We start from the raw sequence: 17377 nt of genomic DNA on the forward strand, positions 1-17377 counted from the left end.
TAAATAAATGTGTTTCGTTTCAATGTGTACATCTTGATTGGTGATACTTCTGTTGTTTTAAACTGAAGACAGAACAGAAAAACCTCATCTCCCACAAAAGGCCCAAACTTTGCAATAGCTGCTCCCTGTCTTCAAGTCTGTTGTTCTAAACAATCTAGAGAGTAGAGAGGAGCTCAAACCAGAAGGCACATTATTTCATATATTAATTATTTTTATTGTTTTACATGATACCAACAAACATTACAGGGGTAAAACTGACCTTCAGGTATTGCTTGGAGGACTCAGTGTCCCCTATCATCATCATCATCATCATCATCATCATCATCTCCTACGTATTGAGAAAATGTCCCACATTTTGATTTTTGAAGGGAATACATGACTTTAAGTAGATCACAGTTGGTAACACAGTTGATAACTTCTAATGTTTAAAATTACTGCATCAAATGACTGCGTTTTCTGTGCAAAATAATTATTTTGATTTGTTGTTTAGTATTTTTATGATAATAATAGCCAAAGACACTTTTCAATGCATGAAGAAATGTTTCATCTCTGAGTCCATAAACTAAAGGACTCAGACATCTTGGAAAAAGACTAAAGATTATGTAGTTAACATATCTGAGTTGTTGGAATAGTCTGCCATCAATGTGAAGGACAGCCTTTTCTATAATAGGAAACCACAGCTGGATGAGACAGAGGAGTATCTGGAAAGCATGAAGAACCACTGTTCTGACGCCTTTACCAGTTGACTTTTTATTCTCTCCTGATGCAGCTTTGGCCACTTTCATTATTTTAACATAGCAGAATACAATGACAATACACATGATTAAAAAGTAAAACTGACTTATAGCTGACCTAAGATGCTCGTGCCATCTTTGTAACATGAAAGTCTCCACAGAGCAAAAACCACATTTTCTGAAGAAACTGTCAGGAATGGATGCAAAAAAGGGAGAGAGAATAACAATACAGGGAAAAGAGCTGATGATGTGGATGAGGAGGATACAGTGCATAGTTCTGCGAGTGGAGCACAGCGCTCCGTGATGCAGGGGCATGCAATTGGCAACATAACGCTCCAGTGTCATGGCTGTCAGAGTCACTGGTGTAACGAAAAAGTAAAAAAGTGTAAATATAGTGATAATGATGCATAACCACATTTGCATTGCAATTCTATAATAGATCATAATGAGCAGAGCATCGGATATTAATAACAGAAAACTGTCAGCCAGAAGTGTAAGAGCAAACAAGATATAACGTGCAGTTGTGTGAAAGCAGTCCTTTTTAAAAAAGGTTACGATGAGCAACAAGTTAATACAAATAAAGACAAACACCAATACCTGCACAATCATTGAATCATAAGTAATCTGCCGTATCAGGAACTGACAACCAACCAATGAGTTATTGTCTTCCATATGATTTCTTCTACCTACAGAAAAAGAAAATCCCACATGAAAGCTTTTCTCAAAAGTTGTCTGTTGAAGTTCAGTCATTCACTAAACACTCCTTGCTGTGTCAGAGAGCTCTGTGCAACTTTCTGAGAGAGGGGTGTGTGTGAAAACTGTAAATATATGATGAGGACATCTGAGGATAATAACACAAACAACCTTACGCACCTCTGTATTGTCATTACCACTTCCTGGCAACAGCTGTTTTTCATGTGTAGTGATGGTTATTGGACCTATTTTGAATGTTCAGTCTCCAATGAATTGTATGATGTTAAATCTGTGCGTAGGACTGTGTGCTGACAAAAAGTTTTGTTAACTATATATTTCATTCATTCATTCATTCATTCATTTTCTGAACTCGCTTTATCCTCACTAGGGTCATGGGGGTCGCTTGAAGCCTATCCCAGCTACATAGGGGCGAAGGAGGGGTACACCCTGGACAAGTCGCCAGTTCATCGCAGGGCTGACTTATAGAGACAATCACTCTCACATTCACACCTATGGGCAATTTAGATTAACCAATTAACCTATTAGTGCATGTCTTTGGATGGTGGGAGGAAGCCGGAGTACCCGGAGAGAACCCACGCAGACACGGAGAGAACATGTAAACTCCACACAGAAAGGTCCCACCCCCCGTCGATTGGTGTTGGAATCAAACCCAGGACCTTCTTGCTGTGAGGCACGAGAGCTAACCACTGCACCACCGTGTCACCCATATATTTATTTATTTAATTTTATTTTATTGTATCTGCATCGGTTTATTTAGCTGTGTAGAGAAACAAATTTGGGCAGGGAATAGTTTAATTGTCAGAACAACAACAATAAACACTCTGCTGTACCTACATCTCCTAGCTAATCCACCTTTAAGTATATTAACTGCAAGATCTAGGTCTGCAGTTGATGATGACCTTGATGATGGTGCTGATGTAAATCAGGAATTGGTCTCTGAGTATCTTCAATGGCAGCCAACTGCTCCTAAAGTATACTATATGAAAATGCTAATTTTGAATGTTAACGCTAACGCTACAGACTGTGTGTTTATTAGGATAGGTAAAATGCAGAGACTGAAAAAGCAAGTCAACCTTTAACCACGCCTTCACCCATAAGTAGCTGGGATAGGCTCCAAGCAATCCCTGTGATCCTAGTGAGGATAAAGCGAGTTCAGAAAATGAATGACAGAATAAATGAATGAATGAATGAATGAATGAATGAATGAATGAACCTTTAACCCTGCTCAGCTGTGTGATACCATGTATTTTTCCAATCCTTTAAAAAAAAAAAAAAAAAATTTCTAATAAAAATCAACATTGCCACAGATTCTTGCTACCTGTTGTATAACTGTGTTGAAAGTTTCAAAGAAAAGAGCATCAATTATGTTTGTCAATTTTTCAAAACCATTCAATACCAAGAACCATAAAGTGATGTGAACATCGTACTCAGTAATGGTGTGCCACAGTATAAAAACTAGTGCTGGGCAGTGATTAAAATTTTTTAATCGCAATTAATCGTGTAGATTTCTGTGATTAATCACGATTAATCGCATAGTTATGGGAGGGGGGGGGACATGTACAGCGTGTATTGCCTTTAAGTAATATTTCAGACTCGAAGTACTCCGGTGATGAAAAAAAAAAAAAAAAAAAAAAAAAATTCCACATTGCAGTGCTTTCAAACAACTTTGTCCTTCTCAACCCCACCATCTGAAGACATTTAAAATGAAAATGTCCATGTAAAAGACCAGTACTTTTCTCCATGTTCATGCCCCCAACAGTTTATTTCCGACTGTGAGTGACTGACAGGAGTCTTAAGCCCACTAATAAGTACTAATACTAATAAGCCCAATAATATGTGATGGTCAGTTGTTCAAAACAAGCAAAGGGGGCCCTCTAGTGGTCGGAATAAGTTGCGCTAACGTATGTTTTGTCCTTGTGGTGTTCCCGTAGCCATTTCAGCCATAACAAGGAACTAAGAGACACGTTTCTCTCACTCTGTTTGTATGGCCCGAAAAACGTTTGCCTGTGAGTATTTTATGTTCAGTTGTTGTAAGAATGAATAGTATAAAATATCTCTGATGTGAACCTTTGTTGCTGGATAAAAAGACGTTGTAAATCTTCAATAAATCTGTAAATGCTAACCGTTAGCGTGTCTATGGATTTTCCCATTTAAGTTAGCATCGAGCTAGCGGTCTTTTTCCCATTCAATTAAATGTATAATGCCATGTAAATGTACTAAGGCAATGAACATAACTGAGACATATTTTGTATGTATGTTGCAGTTTTACAGTGAGTCTACAGTAAAAGATTTGGAAAGAAGTTTTGGGCGTCTGGCTTTTCTTGGGAAACCTGTTGTCTATCTGCCGAGCTAATCGCTACACGCACACATGCAGAGGCAGAAGAATAGGAGTTAGAATAAAACGCCATTAACGTGAGATTAAAAAAAAATGTCGGTGTTATTTAATAAATGCGTTAACACTGTAATAATGTGTTAACTTGCCCACCCCAAATAAAAACCCATTCTACTTTGTGCAGAGTCTAGAAGGTCCAATGAGAAGTTTCAGACAACAACTGGTGTAGTAAAAGGTTATGTAATGTCCTAAGACAGTTGACATCATCACCACTGAGGGTCTTGTCATAGGTAGATGGTTTGATCCAAGCAGCAATAAAGACAAAACAGTGGCTAAAAGTATGTGAACCCTTTGAAATGTCCTGGTTTTCTGCATGAATTGGTCATAAAATGTGATCTGATCTGCATGTATGTCACCAGTATAGATAAACAGAATGTGCTAAACCTAATATTGTAATATGTCATTATTTATATTGAGCACAACTATTAAACACTCACAGAGCTGCTTGAAATCCATTTTTACTTGTGGTTGTTAACATTATGAATCAAATGCGACTGCCATCAGACTCATGTGAATCTATGGTCCTGAAGTGACCCACATGCAAAGAAGAAGACGTGATGTTACATGCAGCACACATTTACAGAAGAAAATGTGGATCTTGCCGCATCCCACCTACTCCAGTACAGAATTGTGACATCTGTCTCATTTCAGTGATGTAAAAGTTGGATGAACTGTAGCATGACCCTTCAGACTGAAGTCACATTGCAAAGCATCAGATATGTGACTGATTTAGGCCCACATATGAAAGTGGCCTTGGTCTGATTTGAAAAAGTCTGATATGTGCTGTTTAAAATGATAAAATGTCAGATATGGGTCACACACACACACATACATATATATATATATATATATATATATATATATATATATATATATATATACACACACACACACACACACACACACATATATATATATATATATATATATATATATATATATATACACACACACACACACACACACACACATATATATATATATATATATATATATATATATATATATATATATATGGGTCAAAGCGTCTGCCAAATGCATAAACATAAACATATGGGCAAAAAGACAGATTTGGGCAACTTTGACCTGCAGTGTGAACTTAGCATTAATGCAGAGCAGATCCCTCACCTTAAAGGGTTCACATACTTTTTCTTGCCACTGTAACTCCCCTAGAGTTTGCTGATGACCTTGATCTATGAGCTGAATGTATCAGCAATCACCAATACTAGCAAAACCTGATTGATGGTGAAATATTGCCAAGTTCTAGTCTAATGGCTCAAAGAAGAGTTTGATTCACCAGCTATTCATAAAGGATTAAAACCAGACGTCATTATTATCCTCCTCATTATTAGGCTCCTCCTTGAACTGTCACCTTACTGTGGTTGAGGAGTTTGAGAGCCCAAATGACCCTAGGAGCTAGTTTGCTCTTGGTAGGGTCTCCCATGGCAGATTGGTTCTAGGTGAAGGGCCACATGAAGAACAGTACAGAAGACCTTTCATGACAAGAAAAAACAAGGAAATGTCTACCAGGTCTGGAAGGTGACCAGGGCTCTGCCCTGGAGCCAGGCCTGGGGTTGGGGCCCGTGGGCGAGCGCCTGGTGGCCAGGCCTTTGCCAATGGGGTCTGGCTGGGCCAGACCAAACTGGAGGCATAGGCCTGTTGTCCTGTAGGTCCACCACCTCCAGGGGGAAGCAGAAGGGTCTGGTGCTTTGAGATTGAATAAAAAGGGCTTTATAAATGCAATTCATTATTATTATTATTATTATTATTGATAATAATAAGCATAATTATCATAATAATATTCTCAAAGTGCGACACTGAAAAGAAAGTCCTACATAAATATATTTATTTATTTAATTTTTAAATCATCACCCTCTGTGTATGCATTATCATGCCCAGGGGCAAAAGACCACTATCATATCCTGATATTATAACCAGACACTACCCTTGTCATGGAAGAACTCAGACATGTTACGTCAGACAATAACCAATGCAGGAGCACTGTACTGAAGGCCTTGATGGCTGTCACGTGACAACAGTAAGAATCTACCTCTTTTAGACTTGACACTATAACTCTCAAAACAAATGTATTCTGATCCACATTTGTCAAATAATTTGCAAACAACAGACTCACAATGTGTCACACCTTGATAAATCTTTTTATTTTAAATATCAAGATACACTTGTCATCATTTACATTTTTTTCTCAAAGGAATGTATTCAAAATTAAATATTTTGATTAAAATACTTTAAAACTGAGTACTGACTATATTTAAAAATTTTGGCCTGGCTTGGTTACTTAGAAATTGAACTGAACTTGTGCATTGCCTTCTTGCATATACACTGGAATTACCAGAGTGACTGCTGACAATGAGGCAAATAGCCATGAAATAGCAAAATAAAATGTGATTTCCTGATTCTGTCACAGCAGTTGTATGAGAAATCACAATTAAACACCCTCATACCTTTTCAAATCTCTGTGGCAATGTTCTAGAGGCAATATCTATTTTTGAAAAGTGCCTTTTTTACACTGTTCTGCTCGTGCACACTGTGTTATGCTGTTACTGGCTGGACATACAAACTCACTTCCCCATGGATGTTTTGCAAACAGCAAAATAAGAGGAAAATAGAAAATACAGGCAGAGAACAGGGCCTATAATGCACCAGCTCACACTGATAGAGGGTCAGAAGTGAATTATTGTTAGTATCATGTTTTGTTTTGTTTCGTTTGTTTGTTTGTTTTTTTGGGGGGGTTATGCTTGCTGATCGTAAAAAGAAAAGAAAAAAAGATAAACTTCACTCACTGTGAACTGTCGCACACACCTGTCAATCACAGCATGACATGGCAAACATTAAAGTTCTTATTAACAAAGGAAACAGTTAAAGATCGACTACCATTTTCATTTACAATTTTGATGGTAGTAAGTGTAATTTCTAGCCTGCCTTTAAATCTTTAAGTGTGAAGATTAACATTAATACTTCAAATAGTAATTTTTCTGTGTAAAATAACTACCCTCGTTTGTCGGTTGATGTTTTTAATACAAAAGCTAAACACATTTTTCAGTGCATGAAAAAATGCTTCATCTCTGAGGCCATAAACCAGATGACTTAGACATCTAGGAGCAAGACTAAATATTATGTAGGTAAAATACCTGACATTTACAAATAATGTAAAATCAATCTGAAAGACAGCAGCTTCTATGAATGGACACCACAGCTGGATGAGACAGAGGAGCAGCTGGAAAGCATGAAGAACCACTGTTCTCAGACCTTTGTGGGTTGACTTTTTATCCTCTCCTGATGCAGCTTTGGCCACTTTCATTATTTTAATATAACAGAATACAATGATGATGCACATTATTAAGAAATAAAACTGACATATAGCTGACCTAAGATGACTCTGCCATGTGTGGAGAATGAATATCTCCACAGAACACAATCTGTGTTTTTTGTGAAAACTATCAAAGACGGATGCAAAAAAGGTAAACATAACAACAACACAGGGAATAGAACTGATGCTGTGGATGATGAGGACACAATGCATTGTTCTGCGAGTGGAGCACAGCTCTCCATGATGCAGAGGCATACAAATGGCTACGTAGCGCTCCAGAGTCATAGCTGTCAGAGTCACTGGTGTAATGAAATTGTACAAAAGTATAACAGTAGTGATAATGCTGCATAACCATACATGTATTGTAATTACATAATAAGAAAGCATGAACAAGACATCAGACATTAATAACAGAAAGCTATCAGCCAGAAGTATGAGAGCAAATAGGATATAACGTGCAGTTGTGCGAAAGCAATCCTTTTTAAAAAAGGTTATGATGAGCAACACATTAATACAAATAAACACTGTCACCAACATCTGCACAATAACTGCTCTGTATTTAATTTGTCGTGTCAAGGACTGACCACTAAACAATGTACTATTACCTTCCATATTATACCTTTTGTATTTTATCAAAGTATCTATGGAAAGAGAGAAGCTTTTCTCAGCAGCTGAGTGCTGTTTAAAGTTCAGTCATTTATCAAACAGTCCTTGCTGCATTGGAGAGCTCGTGCGGAAAGAGTGGTGAGTGTGACAAGTTTAAATAAGAGATGAGAACATCCCAGGATAATACCAAGTGCAACTTTACACAGGACAGTGAGGTCATTACCATTCCTGTAATGAAAGTAACTGGACATAATTTCAAATATTCAGTCTTAAATGTGTGTCAAGTTAAATTTGTAAAAAAAAAAAAGGTACCATATTTTTTGGGCATTGGCTACTGCCTCAACTGTAGCGCAAAATTTCAGTTTGACAGATGAGTTTCCTCCTCAGGTTGGATGGGCACTCCCTTAGAAATAGGATTTGGAGTTTAGTCATTCGGAAGAACTCAGAGTAAAGTCACTACTCTGCCACATTATAGAGGGTGCAAGTCGAGGTGGTTTGGGCATCTCATCAGGATAATGAGGTGGTCGCTGGTGAGGTGTTTCAGACATGTCCAACCAGGAGGAGACCCTGGGGCAGACCTGGGCATTAGAGTATAGATATGTTTAGACTACAAAGCTCATTATTGTTATTAATTATTTAAGGAGAAGGGGTGGGAGTTTATAAGTTATCATTTTTCTCACTCCTTTTCAAAAATGTATTTTGTCTTTTGTCTTATGTTTGAATGTTTTGTTCGTTTATTTATTTATCTTTTTTTATTTTTTACATTTATTTTCGGAATAAATACTTCAATCAGTCAAAGTTTCATTTACAATATTGATGGCAGTAGATGCAATTTTTTCTGTCGCTTTAAATCCTCAACAGTATGGATTAAAATTACTACATCAAATTTTTTTTTTTTTCTGTGTAAAATAAATACCCTCATTTTTTGGTTACTGTTTTTAGTGTAGAAGTCAAATAAAAAGAGGAATGTGTCTGAAAACAAAGCAGTATCTTCTTCATATTCCCCCTATGATGTCTGACCTTTAGTTCATACGTTTTAATGATCATTATTAAATCCTGTTATGTATTCAATAAATTAATGTCAACAGGCCTCGGCAAATTACTGTGGGAACACTTGTAGTTTGTAAATGTAAATGTATTTATATAATATATAACTAACTGTATAACAAACTTACTTCAACTATATGAATCATTGTTTTGTTTCACTGTTCAAAAAAAAAAAAAAAAAAAAAATATATATATATATATATATATATATATATATATATATGTGTGTGTGTGTGTGTGTGTGTGTGTGCGTGTGTGTGTGTGTGTGTGTTTGCCTAAATGAATGTGTTTTGTTTCAATGTGTACATCTTGATTGGTGATACTTCTGTTGTTTTAAACAGAAGACAGAACAGAAAAACCTCATCTCCCACAAAAGGCCCAAACTTTGCAATAGCTGCTCCCTGTCTTCATGTCTGTTGTTCTAAACAATCTAGAGAGCAGAGAGGAGCTCAAACCAGAAGGCACATTATTTCATATTTTATTTATTTTTATTGTTTTACATGATACTGACAAACATTACAGGGGTAAAACTGACCTTCAGGTATTGCTTGGAGGACTCAGTGTCCCCTATCATCATCATCATTATCATCATCATCATAATTATCATCATCATCATCTCCCACATATTGAGAAAATGTCCCACATTTTGATTTTTGAAGGGAATACATGACTTTAAGTAGATCACAGTGAGGAACATTAGCAAAAACATTTATAGAGCAACACTAATATATATTTATAGAACAGCATTTATAGATTTGATACGATCAGCTGTTAAAATCACAAATGTAACCTGATCCACACTTGCAAATAATCATCAAAATAAAAAATGATCACCTCATATTTGTCAACATTATTTAGACTTTTTTTCTCCAGAGAAATGTGTTTAAAATAAATGCATTGATTACTTTCATAACTTTTAATGTTTAAAATTACTGCATCAAATGACTGCGTTTTCTTTGCAAAATAATTATTTTGATTTGTTGTTTAGTATTTTTATGATAATAAAAGCCAAAGACACTTTTCAATGCATGAAAAAATGTTTCATCTCTGAGTCCATAAACTAAAGGACTCAGACATCTTGGAAAAAGACTAAAGATTATGTAGTTAACATATCTGAGTTTCTGGAATAGTCTGCCATCAATGTGAAGGACAGCATTTTCTATAATAGGACACCACAGCTGGATGAGACAGAGGAGCAACTGGAAAGCATGAAGAACCACTGTTCTGAGGCCTTTACCAGTTGACTTTTTATTCTCTCCTGATGCAGCTTTGGCCACTTTCATTATTTTAACATAGCAGAATACAATGACAATACACATGATTAAAAAGTAAAACTGACTTATGCCTGATCTAAGATGCTCGTGCCATCTTTGTAACATGAAAGTCTCCACAGAGCAAAAAGCACATTTTCTGAAGAAACTATCAGGAATGGATGCAAAAAAGGGAGAGAGAATAACAATACAGGGAAAAGAGCTGATGATGTGGATGATAAGGATACAGTGCATAGTTCTGCGAGTGGAGCACAGCACTCCATGATGCAGGGGCATGCAAATGGCAACATAACGCTCCAGTGTCATTGCTGTCAGAGTCACTGGTGTAATGAAAAAGTAAAAAAGTGCAAAAATAGTGATAATGATGCATAACCACATTTGCATTGTAATTCTATAATAGTTAATAATAAGCAGAACATCGGATATTAATAACAGAAAACTGTCAGTCAGAAGTGTAAGAGCAAACAAGATATAGCGTGCAGTTGTGTGAAAGCAGTCCTTTTTAAAAAAGGTTACGATGAGCAACAAGTTAATACAAATACAGACAAACACCAATACCTGCACAATCATTGAATCATAAGTAATCTGCCGTATCAGGAACTGACAACCAACCAATGAGTTATTGTCTTTCATATGATTTCTTCTACCTACAGAAAAAGAAAATCCCACATGAAAGCTTTTCTCAAAAGTTGTCTGTTGAAGTTCAGTCATTCACTAAACACTCCTTGCTGTGTCAGAGAGCTCTGTGCAGCTTTCTGAGAGAGGGGTGTGTGTGAAAACTGTAAATATATGATGAGGACATCTGAGGATAATAACACAAACAACCTTACACACCTCTGTGTTGTCATTACCACTTCCTGGCAACAACTGTTTTTTTGTGTTGTGATGGTTATTGGACCTATTTTGAATGTTCACTCTCCAATGAATTGTATGAAGTTATATCTGTGTGTAGGACTGTGTGTTGACAGAAAGTTTTGTTAACTTTAATTTAATTTTATTTTATTTTATTCTATCTGTGACAATTTATTTAGCTGCATAGAGAAACAAGGGAATGGTTTTTATATCCCAACAATGGCAATAAACACTCTGCTGTACCTACATCTCCCGGTTAATCCACCTATAAGTGTGTTTTATGCAAGATCTAGGTCTGCAGTTGATTACAAATGTGGACCTTGACCATAGTGCTGATGAAGATCAGGAATTTGTCATATCAGTACTGGACTCTTGTATGTTTTGTCTGTCTTGTGTGTCACTTCCTGTTTTATTTTGTAGTTTTTCCCTCATGTGTCTTGTCTGGTGTCTTTACTTCCTTTTGTGTTTACCTTTCACCTGATTACCTGACTCCTCCCTGATTATCTCCACCTGTGTCTCATTGTCTTCCCGCCCTCTTGTGTATTTAAACCCTGTGTTTTCCCCTGTTCCTTTGCCAGTTTGTGCTCTACAACTCGTTTGTGTTCACTAACCAGCATTTCTTGGATCCTGTTCGTTTGTCTGCCGTGTTTGACCTGTTTTCGTCCCTCAACCACAGATTCAGCCTGTTCCTATCCTGCCTGCCTGTTCCCGACCTGGTTCGTTTTCCCGACTCTGTATCTGCCTTCTCCCTTTAATACCTCAGCCTCCGACGATCACCTGTGCTTCGACCTTCGCCTGTATTACTACCGTGAGTCAGCCTGTCCCCCATGTACCGTTTCTTGTTAAACTGTCTTTCCGTGTATGACCTGGCTTGTTTTTTGACCACCCTCTGTCTGTCCCTAGTGGGGTTTCCGTTGGGGTTTTCCCGGCTCGGCCAAGCTGGTCGTCTGCCGTATCCACCCGCAGCCCAGATGTTTATCTCCGGAACCAGAGGCTCCACAGAAATTATATTATCTCTGTGTTGTACCTTGTTCTCTGTGAAAGTGTTTAATAAAAACACTAAACCTTATTTACTTGTGGTCTTGCTTTTGGGTTCAGCCTTTGTACTTAGCCTTTCACAGAATTGGTCTCTGAGTATCTTCAATGGCAGCTCACTGCTCCTAGGGCCGGATCTACTAAGATCCTAATTTGCATGCACTAATTTGTGTGTGCAATCTAGAACTTTGTGTGTGGGGTTGAACCACGGTTTGCGGGTGATTTACTAAGACTGCCTGTGTAAATGACAACAGGTGCAAAGTCTTCGAGACTGCCCTATTTAAATGAGGATTTTACGTGCGTTACTAGTTGTCGTCGTGGAGACAATACGCTGGAAAAACTGCTCTCAGAAACGCCAGCACTAATGGCACACTGTAGGGTTAGGGTTTGCTAATATTTCGTTAAATTATTATTTTAGTGGAAAAAAATGGAAGTATAATTCTGCTAGTTGATAAATACAGATTAATTACTGACAACACTTTAAGATAAAACAAGATGTTTTAGAGAGGGGCTTAGCAAAGGGTTAGTTCTCCTTTTGGTGCCCGTCACCAAGGTAAGGATGAAGATCAGGAGTTGGTCCCTACAGCACTTTCAATAGGCGCTCACTGCTTCTGAAGTGCCTCGTGCTAATGCTAATTGGTGCTGTGTGTAATAGGATGGGTAACATACTAAAGTGACTTAACCTTGACTTTTAACAATTTGTAACACATTATTTGCAGATCAACACATATTTGTCACCATTATTTAGAGAACTCTCTCTTCACAGGAATCTATTAAGTTAATGTTTTTTATTAAAAATTCATTTCATTTCAGTGAGCGTAAATGGAGTAGGATGTATATCCACAGAACTCTTGCAACTTTCTATAAAATTTAATTTTTACACAGTGCTTTTTCCTCAAATTTTGCATATGTCTTTTAGAAATCTCAGCAGCACACCAAATAATGTTGAAAAACATCAAACTCACGAATATACGGGTATGACGGCTCATTAAAGGTCAGGGTCACTACCACCATGGACAAGAGCTCCAAAAAGCTAAGTTCACCTATCATCACGAATAACATGGACACAGAGCTGCTTAAAGCTGAAATTCTTGCCTCTTTGAGAAAAAACCTCCCCATAATTATCAGAATAACTAAACTGAGCCCTGGTGGAAGACTTTGAATTTTTGAGAGCCGAAATAAAGAGTGTGAAAACTGATATCACTAACATGATTAGCATGAATACTTACGTGAAGGCTATTGGGGCCGGTGTGTCCACATGGTCTGATGTGATAGAGACATGGATATCCAAACTTTTCACAGAAGTTTTTCAGATGGATAAGGACATTACAGTGGAGTGTTCCCACCGCAGCCAGACACAGATGAATCCTGGTGGCAAACCGAGGGCCATCACCGCCAAATCACACAGAGGAGAGCTGGGAACCGGTTCACTTATGACGCGTTTCCACTATGTGGAACTGGCTCAACTCGGCTCAGCTCGATTTGACTCGGGTACCAGGTCCTATTCCTGGAGACCCTTTCCATTACAGGATACTACCAACTTTACAGTACCTGGACGTCATAGCGATGCAGCACATTATTTTCGTGTTGTCTCCTCAGAGAGTTGCTGATAAACTCGCTTGTTACGTATTGTCTCGTCAAGCTCATACTGAATTTTTACGTCTGAACCTCCTCGACAAACCATGGTGTAGTTTTGTGGGCTGTCATCATGTGAATTAACCTGCTGATATATTTACTGTAAACTACCACATCTGTTTTTTGTAAAACAGCGGGTCACAGAGACGACTCCCTGACCAATCAGTGGTCTGCAGTGTTTATACGTCATGTTTTAGTATCTGGTCCCCAGTCCTGAAACCTCAGTGAAGGTGATACCAAAAAACTAGTACCAGATTCCAGATCCTTTTTCAGAATGGAAGAGCAAAAAGGCCGAGTGGAGTCGAGTGGAGTCAAGTCGAACCGATACCACGTAGTGGAAACGTGGCATTACACCAGCAACCAGATTGGCATCTTCTGATGTTTTATGTTTTGGACTCATGTTCTTGCTACCTCTGCTCACACAGTTACATGCCTTGTGGCCTCACACAGGACAATGTACACCCCACAGATTTCTATTGATCAGGTTTACATCTCATTGGACGTGTTGCTTTGCTTTATTTGTTGATACCATCGTTCCCCAGGGATCCTACAATAGTGAAAAAGTTTTGTGTTCTTTTTTGTTGTTCTTCACCTAGTTTAGAGACTCCCCATGCATATATTGCAGAACCCATACCATTCCTCTCTACAAACATATTCTCCATTTTTACCATTTTTTGCATTTCTGTTCTGTCACTCACGCTCTCTTGTCCACACACATGCACCTGCATGTGCCCACGCAATTTGTACATCACCCCCTCCGCTGATGGTTCTCTGCCTCCTTCATCCCCACCCACCTTTACAAAAAACAGGCCATCCCAGCTCTGGTGCTGATTTGAAACATGAATGCCCTTAAAGTTATAAGCTATAATGGTAAGGTATGTTCATATCCCAGTAAAATGAAAAAAAAAAATCCTTGTCCAATTAAGAAAATTCTACTGCCAAATCATATACCTACAGGAGACTCACTTGTCTGATGCTGAGCATGAAAATAAATAAATAAATAAATAAATAAATAAATAAATAAATAATCATGGGCTGACAGGGTTTAAAATGGTGGGCTGAGAGGGTTTTCTACTTATCTCATTCCTCAGGTAGAAGGAGAGGTATGGCAATCCTAATACACAAACAATTACATTTCTTTCCAACCAAAGTACACAAAGATTCTGATGGAAAATACCCAAAACCCCCATCTCTGAAACTAGCAAAGCACAGAAACACTTAACATCTGAACATGAACTGATTGACATCTAAAAGAGCAGGTTCCCTGGAACTACAGATGACTCTTTCTATTCCCACAGACATTCATCCAACTCTGGAATAGATAGGTTTTTCACCTCTAAAGTTGAGCTGCACAGGATGCTGGATATTGAGATCCAGTCAGTTACTACATATACCTGATTATGCACCTGTTACATTAACTTGGGATCTAGGTCAAAAACCACAAGTTAAACAATGGAGGTTCAATATATTAGTTTTAATCAATAAAGCCTTTATCAAATACATAATGGATTAATTAAATTACTTCTACTTTTGGCTTGCCCAATTAAAACCTCTAGTAGTTTGCATACAGGGCCTTTCACACACATGGTGGTTGGATGTTGAACAAAATATGTTCACTGTACTCCTGGGGACCCTGCCCTTCTCAGACATTGTTATAATATAGAAACACATGTGAATGATCTGATGAAAAATACACTCACTGAATGGAAGAAAACAAAACATGCCTTTCAGTTACCTAAAGACATCTCAATACTTATCTCATTTCAGGAGTGTTTGTGATATAATGTCCTCATTCATTCATTCATTCATCTTCTGAACCTGCTTTATCCTCACTAGGGTCACGGGGGGTGTTGGAGCCTATCCCAGCTACCTATGGACAAAAGTGGGGTACACCCTGGACGAGTGGCCAGTTCATCACAGGGACGACATATGGAGATGAACAATCAATCACTCTCACATTCAGTGAGCAAGTTAGATTAACCAGTTAACCCATCAGTAATAACAATTCCTACACTAAAATGACAAACGTTCACACACATATGTAAAAGAGAAAATCATGGAAAAAATGTCTGTCCAAGAGGTCAAAGGTTAAACTCACACTTGCAAATCCTATTTCAGGATCAGCTTGAGACGAATCTCTTAAAAACTGTATTACAACTGTAGCTTGATTCTTGGTCATTTTAGATCTATATATTTTTGTAATTCTAGACATCTTGTAATTCTAGTCGCAGCTTACATCCTGAAATATAATTTAAGTTCTTACTCCAAAGAACATGCCTTAAATTTATTAAAAAGAAAAAAACAACAAAAAAAAACAAAAACATGGCATCATAACATCATAACAGATGCTTTATCATTCATGATGCTGTTTTAAAGGATTTATTTAATTAAAAAAAAAATATTCATGAAAAGTTAGAGTTCTTAAAGAATTGGACATTTCAGTTCAGTCTACCAGCATATCTGACTGGCACTTCACAGTAGCACTTAATTGTTCATTTACTGTATATTCACTACATACAGAAAGTAGAGAGCTTATCATTTGTTATTGTTATTATTTGGATTATTTTGTTTCCTCATTATAATTATTTTTATCAGTTATGGTGACAAGGTATAACATTTGTTCTTGCTTTTCTCTGAACATGACACAGTAGCTCAGGCATTCAGTTTAGAGGTGTTGACATTGCTTTGGCTCTGCAATCATTAACCAGTTGACAACACAAAGGCATCATGGGAATATTGCAGTAATGTTGGCACTTTGCAGCCTTGGCTCAGGAGTTCCTTATGGACTTAGACACCAAACACAAAGATGATGATAACAAGCCAATTATTTCCATTCCTCTAAGAGTAATGAACCCCTCTGAAACTCACAAAGGTTGATGATTACGTGGGTCATTATTTATTAAAACCACTATCTCTAAATTTGTATTATGAGCAAAGACTGATGAAATATATCCACACACAGTGCCTAAAACACACACAAGTACACAGATAGTCACATGAAGGGTGAAAGTTTTGTATTTCTCAAACTATAGACCTGAAATAATACAAGTTTGTAAGAGTTTATTAAAAGACCCAACAGAACTGGTATGTGATAAATAAGCAGGTGGAGTGATCCGAGCATTTAAATACAAATGTCCAAGAATTAATTTCTATGTCTTAGATGTCAGTACACTGAGTCTGTGTGCACCATCAAAACCAGGGGTGTCAAACTCATTTTAGTTTAGGGGCCACATACAACCAAATATGATCCCAAGCAGGCCAGACCAGTAAAACAATAACATAATATCACATAAATAATGTCAACCCCAAGGTTTTGTCTGTCTTTTAGTATGAAAAAAGTAAAATTACATTATGAAAATATCCATATCTACAAACTACCCTTAATAAAAATGGGAATAACATGAACAACCTGAAATTTCTGAAGAAAAATAAATACAGTTTGAACAATATTAGGCCTCATTTTGTGCATTACAACTAACAGGTTACAGTGGATCTACAAATACAAATACACAAAACATTTAGTAACAAGCAGAGTATTCTTTTGCACTTTTCTCAAGACATTTCGGGTTGTTCATATTTGTTCAGGCTTTTCACATTTTTTTGTGAAAGGATAGTTTGTAAATGGAAAAATTTTCATTCATTTTCATTTTCATGTAATTTTACGTCTTTATATTAAGCTCTTCTCAGCTGCGTTTGAATAGTTTGTATTCATCAGTTCAGATCTGCACTGTTTCTTTCAAGCTTGAAGTTTTTATCTGTT

General features: G+C 37.3%; 3 protein-coding genes across 3 annotated transcripts; all 3 read right to left on the reverse strand.

The window, feature by feature from the left end:
* Window positions 1-281: 281 nt before the first annotated feature.
* LOC115431135 (odorant receptor 131-2-like) lies at window positions 282-1406 on the reverse strand. Its single transcript, XM_030151374.1, has 2 exons — window positions 521-1406; window positions 282-328 (listed from the first exon to the last, which is right to left on the reverse strand). Exons 1-2 carry the CDS (start codon window positions 1404-1406, stop codon window positions 282-284), a joined length of 933 nt encoding a protein of 310 aa, XP_030007234.1.
* A 5414-nt stretch (window positions 1407-6820) lies between these two features.
* LOC115431136 (odorant receptor 131-2-like) lies at window positions 6821-7783 on the reverse strand. Its single transcript, XM_030151375.1, has one exon. It carries the CDS (start codon window positions 7781-7783, stop codon window positions 6821-6823), a length of 963 nt encoding a protein of 320 aa, XP_030007235.1.
* Window positions 7784-8205: 422 nt separating this feature from the next.
* On the reverse strand, window positions 8206-10728 carry LOC115431137 (odorant receptor 131-2-like). Its single transcript, XM_030151376.1, has 2 exons — window positions 9841-10728; window positions 8206-8355 (listed from the first exon to the last, which is right to left on the reverse strand). The coding sequence occupies exons 1-2, from the start codon at window positions 10726-10728 to the stop codon at window positions 8206-8208; spliced, it is 1038 nt and encodes a 345-aa protein (XP_030007236.1).
* Window positions 10729-17377: the final 6649 nt, after the last annotated feature.

The sequence above is a fragment of the Sphaeramia orbicularis genome, chromosome 13 (assembly GCF_902148855.1).
Source record: "Sphaeramia orbicularis chromosome 13, fSphaOr1.1, whole genome shotgun sequence".
Classification (NCBI taxonomy): Eukaryota; Metazoa; Chordata; class Actinopteri; order Kurtiformes; family Apogonidae; genus Sphaeramia; species Sphaeramia orbicularis.